The sequence below is a fragment of the Lithobates pipiens genome, unplaced genomic scaffold (genome assembly GCF_037356315.1).
Source record: "Lithobates pipiens isolate NorthernLeopardFrog02 unplaced genomic scaffold, aLitPip1_a1.2 Scaffold_10, whole genome shotgun sequence".
NCBI classification, from domain to species: domain Eukaryota; kingdom Metazoa; phylum Chordata; class Amphibia; order Anura; family Ranidae; genus Lithobates; species Lithobates pipiens.
Genome location: NW_027507686.1, coordinates 117,281,119 through 117,303,784, shown reverse-complemented (window position 1 = coordinate 117,303,784; position 22,666 = coordinate 117,281,119). Strand labels below are relative to the sequence as shown.

Below are 22,666 nucleotides of genomic sequence, written 5' to 3'. Positions count from 1 at the left end.
CTGGTGCCACAACACTATAAGTCCTCACAGTTACTCTCGGTGGGCGCAGGAACGGGCCCTGCTGTGAAATATTATATCAAGAATTGTAATTACATGCCCCTGTTAAACAGGGGCTGAAAAACTGGGCCTTAGGCACTGCTTGCTGGTTCCATGACACTGCAACCTCTCCCATATACTCTAGTATGAGTGCAGGAATGAGCCCTGCTGCAAAGCATTGCACCAAAAATTGAAATTACATGCCCCTGTTAAACAGGGGCTGAAAAATTGGGCCTTAGGCACTGGTGCTGGTGCCACGACACTGCAACCTCTCCCATATTCTCTATTTGGAGTGCAGGAATGAGTCCTGCTGCAAAGCATTGCATCAAAAATTGTATTACATGCCCCTGTTAAACAGGGGCTGAAAAATTGGGCCTTAGGCACAGGTGCTAGTACCATGACACTGCAACCTCTCTCATATACTCTAGTTGGAGCGCAGGAATGAGCCCTGCTGCAAAGCATTGCATCCAAAGACTGATTCATCTTTATGAATGTTGTCGATCAACCCAGTCGGTGGACAGGCGCAACCTGTGATCGGTTACAAAGCTTCCAGCAGCACTGAAGGTGCGTTCCGAAAGAACGCTGGATGCAGGACAGGCCAGTAGCTCAATTGCATACTGTGTAAGCTCTGGCCAGTGATCTATCCTCAAGACCCAGTAAGCTAGAGGATTTTCGGTGGGAAAGGTGTCCAAGTCTAACCTTGCCCCTAGGTATTCCTGCACCATGTAAATCAGACGCTGGCGATGGTTTCTGTAACCGATCATACCTTGGGGCTGTGGACTAAAAAATTGTCTGAACGCATCGGTCAGAAAGCCACCTTCTCCACCGCTCCTTCTGTGACCAACCGAAGCCTCAGCAACACGTTGTCCAGGGCCAGGAGTTTGTAACCTCCCAGTCTCTGGGAACGCGTTGCAAAGAGGTTAATGCAAGGCCTCCCGGAGATGTCTCATCCTCTGCTCCCTCTGCAATGGCAAGATAAGGTCCGCAACCTTACCCATGTACCGTGGATCAAGGAGAGTGGCCAGCCAGTAATGGTCCCGCTTGAGGATCCTTCCGAAGGCTTTGCAGGATCAGGGAGGCCATGCAGAATAGGTTAGCTGAGGCATTCGGTCCGGAATCCTCTGGGTCACTAAGGACAACATGATTCGCAGCCACCTCCTCACAGCCACGTACAAGTCCATGGGTTTCTTGGGACTGTAAATCATCCCTAAAAGACTGCTGATGATGAGTGTCAGGCTCCACCTCCATGCTGGCACAAGCCTCCTCCTCCTTGTCCTCTTCCTGTGTGATGGGCGGGACAGCAGGAACGCTCTCTGGATAAAGGGGGTCTTGAGAGGCAAGGAAGTCCTCCTCTTCTTGCCTCTGTTCTGCCTCAAGTGCCCTGTCCATTATTTTATGCAGCGTATGCTGTAACAGGTGGACAAGAGGTACAGTGTCACTGATGCATGCACTGTCACTGCTCACCATCCTTGTGGCCTCCTCAAATGGTGACAGGACAGTGCATGCATCCCTGATCATGCCCCACTGGCGTGGTGAGAAAAAACCAAGCCCCCCTGACCCTGTCCTGGTGCCATAGTCGCACAGGTACTCATTGATGGCCCTCTGATGCATGTGCAGCCGCTGCAGCATGGACAACGTTGAGTTCCACCTGGTGGGCATGTCACATATAAGGCGGTTCTTGGGCATGTTCAACTCCTTTTGGAGCTCAGCCAGCCGAGTACTGGCATTAAATGATCAGCGGAAATGCACAAAGACTTTCCTGGCCTGCTTCAGGACATCCTGTAAGCCCGGGTACCTGCCCAAGAACCACTGCACCAACAGGTTAAGGACGTGAGCCACACAGGGCACATGGGTCAGTTGTCCCTGTCGGAGGGCGGAGAGGAGGTTGGTGCCATTGTTGCAAACCAACATTCCTGGCTTAAGCTGGCGTGGCGTCAACCACCTCTCGGCTTGCCTCTGCAGAGCTGGGAAAATATCTGCCCCAGTGTGGCTCCTGTCCCCCAAACAAACCAGCGCAAGCACGGCATGGCATCGTTTTGCCTGCGTACTTGCGTATCCCCTTGAACGCCTACAGAGCACTGCTGGTTCTGAGGACAGAGCACTGGAAGAGGCCATGGAGGAAGAAGAAGCGGAGGGGGTGGAGGAGAGAGGTGTGTCACAACCAGTAGTAGCATTTTGGAGGCGGGGTGGCAGAACAACCTCCAACACTACTGCACCTTGTCCTGCATCCTTCCCATCTGCCAGAAGAGTGACCCAATGGGCTGTGAAAGATAGGTAACGTCCCTGTCCATGCCTGCTGGACCATAAGTCAGCGGTAATATGCGCCTTACCACTGACCGCCCTGTCTAGCAAGGCAAGGCCTTCCACATGCCGGTAGAGAGCCGAAATCGCCTTCCGTGAGAAAAAGTGGCGTTTGGGGACCGGCCACTGAGGAACCGCACATTGCAGAAACTCACAGAAGGGGGCCAAGTCTACCAACTGAAAAAGCAGCAGTTGAAGTGCTAGCAATTTAGCCAAGCTAGCATTCAACCGCTGGGCATGTGGATAGCTGGGAGTGAACTTCTTTTGATGGTCCAGCAGCTGGGGCAGGGAAATTTGCCTGCTACAATCGGACATGGGTGTACTGCTAGCAGAGTGCCCACAAGCACTTGGCTGTGACACACCTAATTCTACACCTTCATTCCTCTCAGTGCAGGTTCAGAGAGGACTGAAGGTCTAGTGGGGTTGGAGATGCCAGCTGATGAGGAGCAAGGAGAGGTCCGCTTTGTTCTTTGGTGTGGGTCTTTAAGGTACGCTTGCCAACGAGCTGCATGGCAGGTCAACATATGTCTGGTCAAGCATGTTGTGCCTAAGCGGCTAATGTTTTGGCCACGCAAGATACGCTTGAGACATATGTTGCAAATAGCAGCAGTGCGATCTGATGCACTCATCTTAAAAAAGGCAAACACCAAAGAACTTTTGGAATAATGGGCAGAGGCAGCGCCCTGCACAGGCGGAGCTCTGCTGTGTGATTAAGTCGGTGTGCTGCCCCTAAGCTGGCCCCCGGAGGGCATCCTGACTCGTTGGAGATGTGCCTCCTCCTCCGCCTCTCTCCTATCAGGCACCCACGTGGAGTCAGTGACCTCATCATCCCCTCTCTCTTCATCACTGGAGCAAACCTGGCAGTATTCTGCAACCGGTGGAACATGACTGCCAGATTGCTCTCCTTCTTGAGCATCCCCTCTCTCTGCGCTTACGCTACTGCCTTCCTCTAGCTGAGTATCATCATCAGAGCCTTCAAAACACTGGGCATCAAGCTGGAGCATGTACCCAACACTGTGCTCAAACAGTTCTGGGGACTCCACAGGAGGACATGGTGGGTCTAGGGAAGGAGTGACTGATGATGACATTGAGATGAGGGAAGAGGATGCGTTGGCAGCTGCTTTGCTAGTACCCTGTGAGAGTATGAGTAGAATGAAGAGGGCTTGGTCATCCACTCTACCAAATCTTTGGAATGATGCGGCTCAACACGTCCAGCTGCTGAAAATAAGGACAAGCATGTCCCATGGCCACGTGCTGATGATGATGCACCGCGTCCACAACCAGCACTGTTGTCTCTAGACACAGAGCCTGCTTGCCCTCTTTTATTGGCTCGTGACTGTCTGCCTCTCTTTGTTGGCCTTCCAGACATAGTAATGGCCTGCAGGGAGGTGGGAAAAACAGCAATTGGGTAGTGTATATTGTGCTTGAGGCACACAACACCCACTAACTCCTTCAGATGCCTGTATGATAGAACACCAGCAATAAAGGGTAGATACAGGTGTATACTGTGCTGGAGGCACACACCACCCACAAACTACTGCAGATGCCTGTATGAGAGAACACCAGCAATAAAGGGTAGATACAAGTGTATACTGTGCTGTGCTGGAGGCGCACACCACCCACTAACTCCTGCATATGCCTTTATTATAGAACACCAGCAATAAAGGGTAGATACAGGTGTATATTGTGCTGTGCTGGAGGCACAAAACACCCACTAACTCCTGCAGATGGCTGTATTAGAGAGCAACAGCAATAAAGGGTAGATACAGGTGTATACTGCGCTGGAGGCACACAACACCAACTAACTCCTGCAGATGGCTCTATTGGAGAACAGCAATAAAGGGTAGATACAGGTGTATATTGTGATGTGCTGAAGGCACACAACACCCACTAACTCCTGCAGATGGCTGTATTAGAGAACACCAGCAATAAAGGGTAGATACAGGTGTATATTGTGCTGTGCTGGAGGCACACAACACCCACTAACTCCTGCAGATGGCTCTTTAGAGAACACCAGCAATAAAGGGTAGATACAGGTGTATATTGTGCTTTGCTGGAGGCACACACCCCCCACTAACTCCTGCAGATGCCTTTATTATAGAACACCAGCAATAAAGGGTAGATACCGGTGTATATTGTGCTGTGCTGGAGGCACACAACACCCACTAACTCCTGCAGATGGCTGTATTAGAGAGAAACAGCAATAAAGTGTAGATACAGGTGTATACTGCGCTGGAGGCACACACAATCCACTAACTCCTGCAGATGGCTGTATTACAGAACACCAGCAATAAAGGGTAGATACAGGTGTATACATCATCTTCACCCATGTGTGGGAACATGCCTTTCTGACCATTTGTTCATTCAGTGGTCCTTTGTATATTTGGTAAGAGTACCTTATCTGTATGGTGGAGGATCTATCACTGAGATGATTTAATACAAGAATGTGGTGTGTATACCTACAGTATTAAAAAGGACTATAGGCATTGAATGGTGCTTTATGAGTGGTGTCTTACTGCACATGTTAGTAACATATTGCGTGGTATGGAATGCCTAATCTTGTGTAATATGCTGAACCCCAAAAGATGGGGGAAATGTTACTAATGGGAAGTGGTTTAAAGGCATTTGGATTGAACCTATGTACCCGTGGATTAAGAATGTGAGTCATCTAGTGGACTTGCAGTATATGGATATAAATGCATTTAACACTTCTCTTATGCCCCATACACACGGTTGGACATTTCCACAACAAAATCCGTCCGATTTTTTCAGACGGATTTTGGGCCAAACTTGTCTTGCATACACAGAGACACACAAAGTTGTCGGAAAATCTGATCATTCATAACGCGGTGACTTAAACCACGTATGACAAGACTATAAAGAGGGCAGTAGCCAATATCTTTTGTCTCGTAATTTATTCTGAGCATGCATGGCACTTTGTCCATCGGAATTGTCTACACAAGATCGGAAAAAATAAACGATCAGATTTTGTTGTGGGAAAAATTTTAGATCCTACTCTCAAACTTTGTGTGTCGGAAATTCCGACGGAAAAGGTCTGATGGAGCCCACACACGATCTGATTTTTCGACAACACGATTCAGTCGCACATTTTCTGTCATGTGTACAGGGCATTAGAGTCTTCCAGCAGTGATTACCAGTTAAAGCGCCCCACTGATGGCGGATGATTTCTTTATGCAATCTGGATTTTCCTTGATATGTGGTCTTATTGAATTTTGATACCTTGATATATTGGGACTACTCTCCTTCTCTATTCCCAAAACGACTAATGCCACGTACACACGACCGGACTTTCCAACAGGCTAGGTCCAATGGACTTTCGGCTGAGTTTTCCGACTGACTTTCCGAACGAACAGACTTGCCCACACATGACCGGACTTTCCGGCAGGCTAGATTCAACGGTCTTCCCAACGGACTTTCGATGGAGTTACGATGGACTTCCAAATTAACGGACTTGCCCACACACGGACTAAAGTCCATTCATTTTGAACATGATGAGCTACAACGGGACTAGAAAAGGAAGTCAATCTCACTCCTTTATATCGCACCGTGCACACAGCATTGCAGCAGGAGAAAGCGCTGTGTCAACATCGGAAGAAGACCGGAGGGAAGAAGACAATGGAAAACACTGGGCCAGTGCTAGCAAAAGAGTGGCAAAAGAGCAGAAGATAGCGGATGAGCCCGGGAGAAGAATTGGAGAGTAGGAGAAGAGGCCGGAAAGTGGGAGAAGAACTGGAGACTGGGAGAGAAGGCTGGAGAGCGGGAGAAGAGGCCGGAGAGAGTGCAGTCAGAATGGGCTCCCGAAGATGGAAGAGACCCCTGGAGCTGCCTAATAAACTACTTTATCATACTTATTCACATAAGGTGGGGGGCTCCCAGATTCCGATAAGCCCCCTGCCCGCAGACCCGACAACCAACGGCCAGGGTTGTCGGGAAGAGGCCCTTGTCCTCATCAACATGGGAACAAGGTGCTTTGGGGCGGGGGGGCCCGCAGGGCTCCCCCTTCCCAAAAGCACCCACCCCCCATGTTGAGGGCATGCGGCCTGGTATGGTTCAGGAGGGGGGGGGCGCACGCTCACCCCCACCCCCTTTTCTGAACGGCTGGGCTGTGTGCTCGGATAAGGGTATGGTATGGACCTTGGGGGGGCTCCCATGCTGTTTTTTAAGCATAGGGGGTTCCCCTTAAAATCCATGCCAGACCTAAGGGACATTGTTGCCTCTCTCTTGCGCTTACTCCGATAAGAAAATGTTTTTCCTATTGCAGCGAGCGTGAGATGTACAGTACCCTGCAGGTGAGAACCAGCACAATAGAATTGCGCTGGAAACATTCTCGCAGGCAGGTGCTGTAGCTGCCCTCGAGTCATATTTGGTCCGTCGGACCAGCATACAGACGAATGGGTTTCCCGCTGGGTCCGGCGGAGTTCTGGGGGGAAAATTTAAAACATGTTCTGTTTCTAAAGTCCGCAAAGGTCCGATGAAGCCCACACATGATCGAATTGTCCAACGGATTTGTTCCGTCGGATCTTTGCTGTCAAAAAGTCCGGTTGTGTGTACGTGGCTTTAGGGGTACCACATTGGTGATCAATAAGAGAACAAGTTTACACTGCTTGGGGGAGAGCTTTGTATAGTAACTAATCAGCTTCTAGGTTTTTATTATCACAGAACAAGCTGAAGTAATGCCATGTACACACGACCAGACTTTCTGGCAGACTAGGTCCAATGGTCTTCCAGAGGGACTTTTGGTGGACTTCCGATGGACTTTCCGAACCAACGGACTTGGCCACACACAATCACACCAAAGTCCGACGGATTCGACTGTGATGACGTACTACCGGACTAAAATAAGGAAGTTCATAGCCAATAACCAATAGCTGCCCTAGCGTCGGTTTTCCAAGAAGTCTGGCTAAGATACAAGTCAGATTTCAGGCATCCCCTGCAACAAAAATTTCATTTTAGGAGAGATATTTTCTATAAGAGCACATCTAAAGGGATGCAGGCCCAGCAGATTTCCTCATTAGTGCCCTGCAGCTGCACACCTGATAGTTATGAAACCACTCCCATTAGACCCACTCAGTCCAGAGGCACAGGCAAACACACATGGATTGCTTCAGAATAACAAAAGGTAGCAATCTGCAACAACGATTATTATAATCTCTGCAATGTACATAGATCACCCAGATCTATGTACATGAATGTATTGCAGGGGGAGATGTTTTTTTTTTTCTCAACAAATGTGGAGTTATGCTTTAAAGGGACAATGAAAAGTTATGATTCATAGAGCCATATCCCTGTTATAATTAGTAGATTTGAATATATTTAAACCATTATTTAGTCACATCACTATCATTACATTATAATGTTCATTATGTGGTGTCTTGGGGGAGCTTATCACAGCTACTGTTATTTTTAATAATTGGCCAAATATGATTTTTATAATGTGTTAATCTGTGTTAGTTAATCTTTGTATTTCTCCTATTTTTTATTTGAATAAAGTATTATTCAAGGATGTAGTTCCAAGTTTTCTCATGGGATCCCTTAAGGATATTCCCTGGATCTGCATATACTGTTTACAATCTGTTTTTTATTTATGCATTTGCAAACCTAGTGAGTACCGGTGGCTCAATCCTTTACCGCCTCTTTTTTTTTTTTTTTTTTTCATCTTAGATGGTTAAGGTGTTGTACATTTATTAGAGAGATGGTAGGACCTGGAAGACACACTTTTATTCTGGTTGTTCAGATTGTGCACTCCAGTTTTAGTAAATCAACCCCAAGTTCTTGTCTTTCCAGTTCAGATTGTTCTCATCTATGTAGTGCAACATATTTTCTAATAAATATACAGAAGAAAGTCCCACTACAACAGATCAGCTGAGACCCTAATTTCCCATTGTGGATAGGGGCAATATCTCAATATTCTTTAAAAAAAAAAAAATCTTTAAAAAAATAGCTGTCTGAAATGAAATTATTTTTAGGATAGATAAAGATGCATGGATATAAGCAGATACAGTAATTTTTATCATGTTTGCTTAAAAAAAGAAAACCTCTAAGCTGGCTTTGCATAATTTGTTTTCAAGTATCAAGCAAGAATAGAGAACCTAAACACAAAATGTACAGCTATAAATTAGGCTCCTTGTTTGAGGTTCGCTGTGACAATGTCTTCATGGTTAATATAATGACGTCATGCATTTTGCTATTGCTGTACATCTTGTCTTCTTCTTGTCAACTTGTAAGGCTACAACATTTTACAGAAGCTGAATCTAATTGATAATAATCAATAATTGATTATAACTTTCTTAGCCCTTGTACACACGGTCGGAGATTCCGACAACACACAAAGTTGTCAGAAAATCCGATCTTTCAGAACATGATGACGTAATTTCGTTACGATGGGACTACGTTCAGGCTAGTAGCCAATAGCTTTGATGTAGGAATTTGATCTGAGCATGCGTGGCACTTTGTCCGATCAGAATTCTCTACACATGATCGGAGTATGTCCGATCAGAGCATTTTGTCGGAAAATATTTCCGGCAAGTTGGAAAATTTGGTCCGACGGATATTCCGACGGAAACAGTCCGATGCAGACCACAAACAGTCGGAATATCCGACAAAACGCTCCGATCGGACGCATTCCGTCGGTATCTCCGACCATGTGTACAAGGGCTAAGAGTTTTTGTTGGCCCCTCAAGAACATTGCTGTTTCACCCTTACTGCTATTTAGCTGGGTAAGGCCATGGTACCCTCTCAAAAACAGTAAAATGTAGAAAATTCCTTATGCACATGAGTTAAGCACCCCACGAAAAACTTTTCATAAGGTACTTAACATTGATCTTTACACTTTTTTGTTTTTTATGATTACATCCATTAGAATGCAAACACAGAAAACAAGAGTCAAATGGATTTTATTTCTAGATTGTATTACCGGGGATACCGTGTGTAAGAAAATAGTTTCATTACATAAAACCTTTTTGATTATATTTTAGTTACTTGTGTTTGTTTTATCAGTGATATGTGTTGTTTTATAGGCATTAGCAGGTTATTTGATTAATGTATTAGCTCTGCTTTGATCTATAGCCCATCTTTTGGCTGGAAGAGACAAGTGACACAACGAGGGCAAACTGGAGGCAGAATAAGAAAGACATCTCTTCTGTTTGATCACCTGGACCCAGCTGAACTTGCAGAACATCTAACACATTTGGAATTTCACTCATTCTCAAAGATTTTGGTGAGTTGATGGTTAATTGTAGCTATATTTAAAGGGGTTCTGCGCTCATAATACAACATTTGCCCATTCTGTTGCCTCTAGTTAATATATCTCATAATGCCACCTGTTTTTTTTTTTTTGATTCACCTACCTTTTGTAATCTTCAGTAGTTTATTTTAAACCCCTGCGGCGATGGGCGGTCTCTTGCGGGGATCAGCGTCATTTCCTGTTGAAGCCCGCACTGTCTCCTGGGATCTCGTTCGTGTAATCCCAGGAGACATTGCGGCTAATGCACCCGACATCTCGCGAGATCTCGGCTGTAATTACCAAAATCACGCGAGATGTCGGCTGTAGCACCCGAAATCTCGCGAGATGTCGGGTGCATTAGCCGCATCGGTTTAAAATAAACTACTGAAGATTACAAAAGGTAGGTGAATCAAAAAAAAAAAAACAGGTGGCATTATGAGATATATTAACTAGAGGCAACAGAATGGGCAAATGTTGTATTATGAGTGCAGAACCCCTTTAACAGCTGGCATTATTTTATTTTTTTTAATCAAAATTCAGTTAAAATTGTACCACTGGTCCCTGCCATTGGCTATCGTTGCACTCCTGCAGGGGATCTTCCCGTTCCAGTGGTCCGACTCCTCTATTCCCTATCTGGGTATTAAACTAACCAGCAACCCAGTGGACCTGTTCCACACAAACTACTGTCCTATGCTGAAGCACCTCTCCTCCATACTCGATGACTGGCGCCCCCTCTGTATCTCCTGGCTTGGGCGTATTGCTGCTGTTAAAATGTCATTGCTCCCTAAGCTTCTGTACCTTTACAGGGTCCTCCCTATACCGGTGCCCCCTTATTTCCACCGTATCATCCAGAACCGAGTGTTCAAGTATATATGGGGCTCTACAAAACCAAGGATCCATTTTGCTCTGCTACAACCTGGCTGGGGGATTGGGGGTGCCTAATTTCTCTCACTATTACCATGCAGCCCAATTGGCCCAAATAACGTTATACCATGCCAGATCTGAAATCCCCATATGGGTATGTTTAGAGGCAATAGAACTTCACCCTATTCTCATTGCAAACCTCCTATGGCTTCCCTATAACTGCCCTATAACTAACCCTTTAACCCTACACTCTCTGAAACTTTGGGATAAACTGCGCAGACCCTTCAAATTAATGTCCCCACACTCCCCACTCCTCTCCTTCCTGGGCCACGCACAATTCTACCCTGCTTACACTGAACTTGCCTTGTTTCGGGCCTGGGCCCAGGCTAATTTAACCCGTATTTGCGACCTGGTGGCTGGTGGTGCTATCAAAACATTTCCATCCCTTCAAGCCCAAGCCCAAGCTCAACTCCCACATAAGGAGTGTTTTCGCTACCTCCAAATATCCCACTTTGTACAAGGGGTCTTAGGCTCTACTGTGGAGTCAGACACACTATCGTTGTTTGAGAAAATATGTGACATGGATCCGCATGCTCAAGGTATCATATCCCAGCTTTACACACACTTTACTTCTCCACCTGCAGCAATTCCACCCTACGCACAACACTGGGTCAAAGACCTGTCTTTGGACCTTGACATGGATGACTGGGCTGATATCTGGCATAACACCAAAATCTCATTGCAAAATATCGTTGCTCTGGAAGCGAGTTATAAGGTTCTTATGAGATGGTATTGGTTCCGGATAGGATAGCGACGTTTCTACTATCATACTCACCAAAGTGCTTTCGTAACTACGGAGAAAAGGGCACCCATAAGCATATATGGTGGACCTGCCCGACGGTACAACGCTTCTGGACAGCAATATTTCAAATGGTATCTACATTGACCCGGGAACCACTAGACCCTGACCCAGCCCTAGCCCTCTTACATTATTACCCAAACTCATACACCAAAGCACAGATATGTCTCCTCCTGCAGCTCACTACTGCAGCTAAGCAAACAATCGCCAAAGCGTGGAAAACCCCTACCCTAAATATTGCCGAAGTCAAAAACAGGGTCACACAAGCAATGATTCACAGCAGGATAGAAGCTACTGTTCTGGACAAAATTCCCCAACACTCAGAAATTTGGCAGCCATGAATTGACCATTTCCTACCACCAAATTTTGACAGACGCATGCTAGAACCATAGTCCCACGTGCCCCCTTGAAAAGTTGCCACTTACTGACCCTTGGATGTTTTGTGTGAGCCGGCCAGCCTCCCTTCCCCCCTCTCTTTTCACATTATTTGCCCCCTCCTCTCTAGCCCTTTCCCTCTACTCTCTTCTTTCTCTCCCCCTCTCAGCTTTCCTACCTTCCTCTTAGCTGTCTTTCTACCTCTTTGTATCTTTTCCCCGTTCTTGATATTCACTGAGGTGACCTAAAAGTATGCTAGGAACGTTTTAGCCAACGTGATGTCTCTTGTATACTAGAGTATCATCTACACTGGACTTTGTATATGTCAGGGCCCTCTCCCTAACATGCACTGTGCGCCATATAATGCTAGAAATTTTATTCAAAAATCCTTTTTTGTTCCCTTTTTGCTGTGACGTTTTGTTCAATGGAGTTTTGCACTTGCATTTTGAAGAAATAAAGGCATCAAATTTTTACACAATCCGGAGTGCGGCTATCCAGAGTTTTGTTCTTTTTCTACACATTTGGCTTATGCAATCAGCCTGCACCTGGAACCCCCATCCATTTGGAGAGCTAGCAGCCTGTCAGTGGTTTTGACTTGGAGCGGTAAAAATCTCTTTTTTTTTTTTTTTTTAATCTTTATTTACGGATTGCAGGCAATACAGAAACATACTGATCAAAACATGTTACTCCTCTTTCTTTGGTACCGATTAATACACATATTACAGTAAACAGATCAATTGGTAAAATAATATGTGATAGCATTATCACTGTGAGTAACCTACAGCTACGACACCGGCTCTCCCATCCAGCTGGCTGCCCAGTGGTATATTAACGTCTGAATCCATCTCCGAAATAGGGCCCCGTCCGGCCGTCTCAGAGAGGTCCCTTGCGGCGCTGCACCTTGTCGCCATTGGGGAGAACCCTGGGCCGCATCATCTTAAAAGTTGCTATTCCTCGGTGGGGAAGATGAGGAAATATTGTGACCAAACCTTGACAATCACTAGTTTTTTACTTAAGTTGAGGGGAAGGGAAAGAGTGGGGGGAGGGGAAGGGGAAAAACGGGGAGGGGAGGGGAATGAATGGGGAAGAGCAGAGCAAGAGGAAAACAAACAGTGGGGAAGGGGTGGGGGAGTCTCCAGTGGTTCCTGCTAGCCGGGTCTTCCCTTCACTTTCCACCATGGGACTCACCGATAAGTCTTATATTCAGCAGAAAACCTGAAAAGATTCCAAAGCAACCAGCGGGCGTCGTGATCCTCCTCCCTATCCCCTATGGCCGCCGTCATCTGCTCCATACGATAGATATCACTAATCCTCGCGAACCAAAGTATTACCACAGGTGAGGACTGTTGCTTCCACATGCTAGGTATGCATGCCCTGGCCGCACTCAGGAGGTGTTTCAAGAGGGATTTACGGTATCTTTTCCCCGATATAGGAGTCAGGTTAAGGAAAATCGCAGCTGGGTTATCCCGAAGGTCAACCGAGCTGAGGTCATAAGTGATCCTTAGGACTTGTCTCCAAAACTGAGTTAACTGCGGGCATTCCCAAAAGATATGAATCAACGTACCCGCTTGCGTACCACATCCCCAGCACATGGGGCTGTGTCCTGGAAACAGGGCAGCTAGGACTGTGGGGGTCCTGTACCAGCGAGTCAAAATTTTGTAAGTGATTTCTTGATACTTGCTGCACAAGGAAGACTTGCCATACGATTGTGATAGTGAACCGCGTATCGGACCCTCTCCCACGCACATTTCCTCGAACTGGGTTAAGGCTCTATGGAAGCGGCCACTGGGCGGCAATGATTTGAGGAAGTGTGAAAGTTGGTCCAACTTCCATCTGCCTAACGCAGTGTTCCCTAGCGTCTCATAGAAGTCTGAGGGGTCCCTCCAGTCCCCTGATCCCAGAAAGTGGGAGGCCTTGTCCTGATGGATTCGGAAGGATTTGTCGAATGTGCCTGGCACAAAATGAGGATGTCCCACTATGGGGGTCAAGGGCGAGGGAAATCCAGGCACCCCCGCCAGTTTGAAATATCTATCTAGTTCCCGTAGCGTGGGCTCAATAAGGGGATGGGCACGAGTCATCTCGGGCAGGCTAGTCCCACTCCAAGGCAAACCCTCAATGGGGCACGAGACCGATTCCCGCTCAAGTCGGACCCAAAGTTTACCCGCCCCGTGTCTGCACCAATCTACCGTCCTACTCATGTGAACCGCCATATAGTATAAAGCTGGGTCCGGAAGCCCCACCCCCCCCCCCCCGTGCTTCGAACGTTGGAGCAACGTCCGGCTTAGCCTTGACGGTCTATTCCGCCACACATATTTAGTAAACATGGATCGCAGCGCTCTAAAAAAGGATTGGGGGATCTTTATAGGTAGGGCTTGCAAAAGGTATAATAACCTTGGCATTACGTTCATTTTGAGTACATTACACCTACCAAACCAGGAGGTTGCCAAATTTGACCACCTTTCCAGGTCCGTGGTGAACGTCTGCAAAAGGGGTTGAAAGTTCAGCCGAAATATAAGGTTTGGGTCCGGGGGGATCTTGGTGCCTAAGTACTGGATAGCTTGGGTCGCCCAGCGGAAGGGGAAATTTTTGCTCGTGTGGGCCTGGGTGGTGGAGGATAATGAGACGTTAAGTGCCTCCGATTTTTGTAGATTAATCTTGAAATCTGAAAGCTTTCCGTAATGTCTTATCTCCGATAAGAGTACCGGTAGCGAGGTGTGAGGGTCGGAAATGTAAAACAATAGGTCGTCTGCAAAGGCAGAAACCTTGTGGTGGTATGATAGCGTTTCTAACCCCTTGATGTCGGCGTTAAGTCTAATGTGTTGAAGGAGAGGTTCCAGGGAAAGAACGAATAGAAGGGGGGACAGCGGACACCCCTGCCTCGTACCATTACTAATTGTAAAGCGAGCTGAGGAGGCTCCGTTAACTCTAACCACCGCTGAGGGGGACGAGTAAAGGGCCGCTATCCAGGAAATCATAGGAGGCGGCAGACCTAGGTGTGTCAGGGTGGCCAGAAGAAAAAGTCAGCTCACCCTGTCAAATGCCTTTTCGGCATCCACTGATAAACACATAAGCGGTACTTTAAGGCGCTTGGAGCTGGCTATTACATCAATAGTTCTCGTTGTGCTGTCCCTGGCCTCTCTCCCTCGGATGAAACCCACTTGATCTAGGGGTACCAGTCGCTGAAGGACAGGTGCAAGCCTCTCTGCTAGTATTTTCGTAAACAACTTGAGGTCACAATTCAATAGTGAGATGGGCCTGTAACTCGAGCAGAGCAGCGGGTCCTTCTCCGTTTTAGGTATGACCGAAATACTGGCCTGCAGGAGGTCCGGCGGGACACTCTGGCCTTCCAGTATGGCATTGAAAGCAGCGATAAACGGCGTGGCTAGCAGGGAGAGGAATGTTTTATAATAAGGGACGGTAAACCCATCCGGGCCAGGCGCCTTGCCCTTGGGTGAGCCTGCCAAGGCAGCTGAGAATTCCTCTGGGGAGATCGGTTGTGAGAGTGTCTCCACTTCGTCCTCTGACAGGGAGGGTAGGCTCGCTGACGCAAGGTAAGATTCAATGGCTGCATAGTGGTTTTGGGGGTGGTCTCCCGACGGTTGGGGGTGCAGATTATACAGTCCCTCATAGAAGGAACGGAAGTGTTCTGCGATTCCCTTTGAGTCATAGATTTTGGATCCCGTGGCGGAAGAGATGGCCGGGATATACAGTGGTGTGAAAAAGTGTTTGCCCCCTTCCTCATTTCCTGTTCCTTTGCATGTTTGTCACACTTAAGTGTTTCAGAACATCAAACCAATTTAAACAATAGTCAAGGACAACACAAGTAAACACAAAATGCAATTTGTAAATGAAGGTGTTTATTATTAAAGGTGAAAAAAAATACAAACCATCATGGCCCTGTGTGAAAAAGTGATTGCCCCCTAAACCTAATAACTGGTTGGGCCACCCTTAGCAGCAACAACTGCAACAAAGCGTTTGCGATAACGTGCAATGAGGCTTTTACAGCGTCCTGGAGGAATTTTGGCCCACTCATCTTTGCAGAATTGTCCTAATTCAGTTACATTAGAGGGTTTTCGAGCATGAACGGCCTTTTTAAGGTCATACCACAACATCTCAATAGGATTCAGGTCAGGACTTTGGCTAGGCCACTCCAAAGTCTTCATTTTGTTTTTCTTCAGCCATTCGGTGGTGGACTTGCTGGTGTGTTTAGGATCATTGTCCTGCTGCAGAACCCAAGTTCGTTTCAGCTTGAGTACACGAACAGATGGTCGGACATTCTCCTTCAGGATCTCTTGGTAGACGGCAGAATTCATAGTTCCTTTTATCACGGCAAGTCTTCCAGGTCCTGAAGCAGCAAAACAGCACCAGACCATCACACTACCACCACCATATTTTACTGTTGGTATAATGTTCTTTTTATGAAATGCAGTGTTCCTTCTACGCCAGATATACTTGGACACACACCTTCCAAAGAGTTCCACTTTTGTCTCATCGGTCCACAGAATGTTGTCCCAAAAGTCTTGGGGATCATCAAGATGTGTTGTGGAGAAATTGAGATGAGCTTTGATGTTCTTTTTGCTCAGCAGTGGTTTTCTCCTTGGAACTCTGCCATGCAGGCCATTTTTGCCCAGTCTTTTCCTGATGGTGGAGGCATGAACGCTGACCTTAACTGAGGCAAGTGAGGCCTGCAGTTCCTTGGACGTTGTTGTGGGGTCTTTTGTGACCTCTTGGATGAGTCGTCGCTGCGCTCTTGGGGTAATTTTGGGCGGCCGGCCACTCCTGGGAAGGTTCACCACTGTTCCATGTCTTGGCCATTTGTGGATAATGGCTCTCACTGTGGTTCGCTGGATTCCCAAAGCTTTGGAAATGGCTTTATAACCCTTTCCAGACTGATAGATCTCAATTACTTTCTTTCTCAATTGTTCCTGAATTTCTTTGGGTCTCGGCATGATGTGTAGCTTTTAAGGATCTTCTGGTGGACCTTACTGTGTCAAGCAGCTCCTATTTAAGTGATGCCTTGATTGTGAACAGGTGTGGCAATAATCGGGCCTGGGTGTGGCTAGAGAAATTGAACTCAGGTGTGGACAACCACAGTTATAGTATGTTTTAACAAAGGGGGCAATCACTTTTTCACACAGGGCCATGATGGTTTGGATTTTTTTTCACCTTTAATAATAAACACCTTCATTTACAAATTGCATTTTGTGTTTACTTGTGTTGTCCTTGACTATTGTTTAAATTGGTTTGATGTTCCGAAACACTTAAGTGTGACAAACATGCAAAGGAACAGGAAATGAGGAAGGGGGCAAACACTTTTTCACACCACTGTATGTGAAGGTGGTAACTTAATAAAACCCTTCTGTGCAGACAAAACACCAATGCATGTGAACCTCCACCACACAACATATGCGCTTACCAAAAGGCAAGCAGTGAAAAGCCTTGAGAGATCAGCATCCGGACATCAGACCGACAATGGCAGGAGTTGATTGTGAGTGCACTGAGACCAGGCCAAGAGATCGCAACTCGATCGGCAGATCAGCACCCAACGATCACAATCTCAGTGGAAAAAGAAAACTCACCATAGCGTGAATCAATAAAAACAATTTATTGTAGCAAAAAGTATTGCACTTACAATAGTGAAACCAATAAAAGCTCATAAGAGGAACGCCGGCCAGCTTGCAAACACCCATCCTGGACATCGATGCCGTCAGCATGTCTGCCTCCTTAAGAAGGGCTACAATAGTTTTTCCTGCTATCCCAGGATGTTCAGAAGGAGAAATCGCACTATAGAAAGAAGATGAGCACTAGCAAAAGTTATTTAACCACTTAAGGACTGCCCACTGCAGTTTTTTGGCAACTGTTTGAAGGAGGATATAGTTGTTATGGCAGCAGCTAGCTGCCATAACCCCAGTATCCTCGTCTTCAGTGGACGGTCTGCTATGAGATAAAAGTGGTCTCTGTGGCGGATTCACAACTAAATCACTTTTATCAGTGGCAGGAGAGGAGCCCCCTCCTCCTGCCACGATCCGGTGCCCTCCTACGCTTACCAGAGCCACCAGCAGCGGCGGAGGCGATTGCATCCTGTCTCATGTTATGTATGGAGACGAGTAAGGGGAAGATGGCCCCCACCTGTCTCCATACAATTGCTGGGCAGAAGCGACGCCAAAACATCACTTCCGCCCACAGCTCTTAAAGTGTAATTTTATTTAAATAATTTTTTTTTTTTATTACATTTAAGTCCAAATATAGTTACATAGTTAGTAAGGTCGAACAAAGACACCAGTCCACCCTGAGTGAGTGTCTACAATTGTCCCTATCCCTGTACATTGCACACTCACATTGGTCCCGACCCTCGAGGGGCCCACGATCCAAGGTCCCCATTCATATACTACCAATTAACCTACCTGCATGTCTTTGGAGTGTGGGAGGAAACCAGAGTAAACCCACGCAGGCACAGGGAGAACATGCAAACTCCAGGCAGGTAGTGTTGTGGTTGGGATTCAAACCAGCAACCCTTCTTACTGCTAGGTGAGAGTGCTAACCACTACACCACTGTGTATATGAGATATGAGATCTGGGGTCAAAAAATTCTCATATTTGTCATGCTTTTTTCTATTACAATGGATGTTTACATTCCTTGTAATAGGAATAAAAGTGACTTTTTTTTTTTTAACCACTTGCCGACCGCCGCACGACGATGTACGTCGACAGAATGGCACGGGCAGGCATATGGGCGTACATGTACGTCCCTGCCTTCCCGCGGGTGGGGGGCCCGATCGGGCCCCCCCCGGTGCCAGCGGAGGTCGGTTTTCGTTCAGAAGCGATCCGGGATGAGGAGGCGGCCATTCATTCATGGCCACCCCCTCTCGATCGCTCCTGTCGAATGGAAGTGAGGCGTGACATCACTTCCTCTCCTGTAATGTAAACACAGGAGAGGAAGTGATGTAATCTCTCCTCTGTGTTGGTATTTTTCGTTCCGGCACCGAGGAGAGAGGATCGGTGAGTTGCACCAACATGACACTTCACAGTAGAACATGCCAGGCACACTCACACCCCCCCTTCACCCCCCGATCACCCCCCCAATCACCCCTGCCCCCCCAGTCACAGTGACACCAATAGCATTTTTTTTTTTGCATTGGTGTCATTTGTGACTGTAATAACTGTTAGGGCAGTTAGGGTTAGCCCCCTTTAGCTCTAGGGTACCCCCCTAACCCCCCCAATAAAGGTTTAACCCCGTGATCACCCCCCGTCGCCAGTGTCACTAAGACTGGGTTCACATTGCAGCGGTTTATGAGAACGGATGTGATTCCCACCGCACTGCAGTGCAAATCACATCCGATCTCTGTGCGATTCGAGTTCAGCCATACTGAATTCGCGCCGCACCCGCCGCAAATTCGCACGGGACCCTTTTTTTGGTCCACAGCAGAATCGGATCGCATGGGTGTTCACACCATGCGATCCGAGTTTGCAGATCGCACTGCGATATGCGAACTGATCTGGGGGTGTCATTAACATTTCACTGACACTCCCAGCAGTTCGCATAGGGCAGTGTGAACTGCCGCCGGGAGGCATGCGATGCGGGAACCCGCCGCGGATTCGTAGGTAGGTATTTAGGTTTGCCGCAGCTTTTTATAGTGCCAGGGACCCCCATATACTACCGCATAAAGCCCCCTGATTGCCCCCTAGTTAACCCTTTCACCAGTGATCACCATATAACTGTTACAGGTGACGCTGGTTGGTTAGTTATTTTTTTATTGTTTCAGGGCACCCGTCATTTATTACCTAGTCTCACTAGTGTACCCCTAAATTTAGGGGTGTCTACTTTCCAAAATGGGGTCATTTGGGGGGGGGTTTGTGCCATCTTGGCATTTTATGGCCTTCAAAACTGTAACGCCCTTAGAAAGCCTGAAGGCGGTGCTTGGTTTTCGGGGCCCCGTACGCGGCTAGGCTCCCAAAAAGTCCCACATATGTGGTATCCCCGTACTCAGGAGAAGCAGCAGAATTTATTTTGGGGTGTCATTTCACATATGCCCATGGCATGCGTGAGCAATATATCATTTAGTGACAACTTTGTGAAAAAAAAAAAAAAAAAAATTTTTTTTTGTCATTATTCAATCGCTTGAGGCAAAAAAATAAAATATTCAATGGGCTCAACATGCCACTTATCAATTTCCTTAGGGGGTCTACTTTCCAAAATGGGGTCATTTGGGGGGGTTTTGTACTGCCCTGCCATTTTAGCACCTCAAGAAATGAGATAGGCAGTCGTAAACTAAAAGCTGCGTAAATTCCAGAAAACGTACCTTAGTTTGTAGATGTGACAACTTTTGCGCAAACCAATAAATATACAATTATTGACTTTTTTTTTTACCAAAGACATGTGGCTGAATACATTTTGGCCTAAATGTATGACTAAAATTGAGTTTATTGGATTTTTCTAATAACAAAAAGTAGAAAATATCATTTTTTTTCAAAATTTGCGGTCTTTTTACGTTTATATCGCAAAAAATAAAAATCGCAGAGGCAATCAAATACCATCAAAAGAAAGCTCTATTTGTGGGAAGAAAAGGACGCAAATTTTGTTTGGGTACAACATTGCATGACCGCGCAATTACCAGTTAAAGCAGCGCAGTGCCAAATTGTAAAAAGACCTCTGGTCATTAACCAGCAAAATGGTCCGGTCTGAAAGTGGTTAAACAGTGTAAAAATAAAAGGTAAAATAAATAATAATAAAAAAATGTTTTAAACGCGGCCTGTCCCGACGAGCTCACATGCAGAAGCGAACGCATACGTCAGTAGCGCCCGCATATGAAAACGGTGTTCAAACCACACATGTGAGGTATCACCACAATCAGTCGAGTGAGAGCTACTGAGACCTACTCTGTAACTTAAAACATGCAACCTGTAGAATTTTTTAAACGTCGCCTATGGAGATTTTTAAGGGTAAAAGTTTGTCGCCATTCCACGAGCGGGTGCAATTTTGAAGTGTGACATGTTGGGTATCAATTTACTCGGTGTAACATTATCTTTCACAATATAAAAAAATTGGGCTAATTTTACTTTTGCCTTATTTTTCTCTTCTACCAGCTGAAAAGGCAGCAGTTGCAGAGATTTCAATTTGGCCAAGCTAGCATTTAGACACTGAGCATGTGGATGACTGGGACCAAATTTCTTTTTTCGGTTCAGCAACTGGGGTAGGGAAATTTGCCTGCTAAAATCAGTTGGTGGTGTACTGCTAGCAGATTGGCTGCAAATACTTAGGACATCTATTGCTATACCTTCATTCCTCTCTGTGCCGGTTTTTGAGAGGACTGGAGACATAGTAGGGTAATGAAAATCCAAATGAGGAGCAAGGAGAAGTCCATCTTTTTATGTGGGTCTTTCAAGTGCTGTTGCCAACAGACTGTATGGCAGGTCATCATATGTCTGGTCAAGCATGTGGTGCCCAAGCGGCTGCTGTTCTGGCTATGCTTGACCGCTTCAGACATAGGTTGCAAACCTGAAATGGTGTGAACTGCTGCACACATGTTGAAAAAGGCCCACACTTTTAAAAGAACTTTTAAAAGTCAGAGGCAAGTCAGCAGCGCCCTGCACCTGCGGGGCTCTGCAGTGTGATGCAATAGGGTGGCTGCCCTTAAGCTGCCCCCTAGAGGGTATCCTGCCTCGTTGGAGTTATGCCTCCTCCTCCTCACTTTACTCCTCTCTTCTCTCAGGCACCCAAGTACAGTCAGTGACCTCATCATACCTTTCCTCCCCGTCACTGGAGCAAACTTGGCAGTATGCTGCAGCTGGGAGAACATGACTGCCAGTTTCCTTATGTGGCACCCCCTCTCTCTAGGCTCACGTTACTCCCTTCCTTAACCTGTGAACCAACATCGGAGATTTCAAATCGCTGCGCATCCTCCAGCAGCATATAACCGACACTGTGTTCGAATAATTCTGGGGACTACTCTGTGCATGTTGGTGGGGCTGTGAAAGGAGTGACTTTGGACAAGGATCCAGTGGAATAGGCCGCTTTGGCATCTGCATTGAAAGACATACTACTCTGAGTCTGGGTGACGGAGGATGAGGATGGCGTTGTTATCCACTCCACTAACTTTTCTGCATGTTGTGGCCAGCAGCAGCAAAAAATTACAAGCATGTGACTGTAGACACAGAGGCTGCTTGCCCTCTGTTAGTGGCCTGTGAGCATCTGCCTCTCCTTGGAGGCCTTCTGGACATGTTTTTTGTTTTGTAACACCACACTACACTGTATTATATACTGTGTACACCACCAGAAGTGTAGTAGAAAATGTACACACTGTATTAGATACTGTGTACACCGCCTGCACTGTATTGTATACTGTGTACACCACCAGAAGCATAATAGAAACTGTACACACTGTATTAGATACTGTGTACACTGCCTGTACTGTATTAGCAACTGTACAATGGCTGCACGGTATTGTATACTGTGTACACCACCAGAAGTGTAGTAGAAACTGTATACACTGTAACAGATACCTTGTACACCGCCTGCACTGTATTAGCAACTGTATACCACAGAATGCACTGTAGATATAGGCTACACTGAATGCAGAGTATGCACATATATATACTAGAGTGTGTGTGTGTGTGTGTGTGTGTGTGTGTGTGTGTATATATATATATATAGTGACATTGGGGTGTTTAGCTCAAGCGATTAGATGCATTTTCAGCCCACATCAGACAGGCATTTCTAGTTAAGGGCCTGGTGGCCCACGTTAAAGGGAAAACAATAGTCCATCCAGGAATCCCACGCAGGGGTTTAACTTCATTCAGCACACAAATGAAAACATACCAAGCCACCTGGCTCTCAATTGTCAGCAGTTCCTCTGCTTGCTCCCAACAGATTTATCAATTCTTTCCAGCCCCCTGGACTCACTGGCTTCCTTAGTCTTCCTGACTCTCAAGGCTGTCAGCCTTTGCCAGTCCCTTACACGGACTACAGTCTCCCACAGGGCAGACCACTC

General features: G+C 46.6%; 1 protein-coding gene across 1 annotated transcript in view; it reads left to right on the top strand.

Moving 5' to 3' along the window:
* RASGRP2 (RAS guanyl releasing protein 2) overlaps window positions 1-22,666 on the top strand; it is a 1,719,722-nt gene that overhangs the window by 573,614 nt on the left and 1,123,442 nt on the right. The window contains exon 6 of the mRNA XM_077457736.1: window positions 9,424-9,574. Coding sequence (XP_077313862.1) covers window positions 9,424-9,574 — 151 coding nt within the window. The remainder of the gene's footprint in view (window positions 1-9,423; window positions 9,575-22,666) is intronic.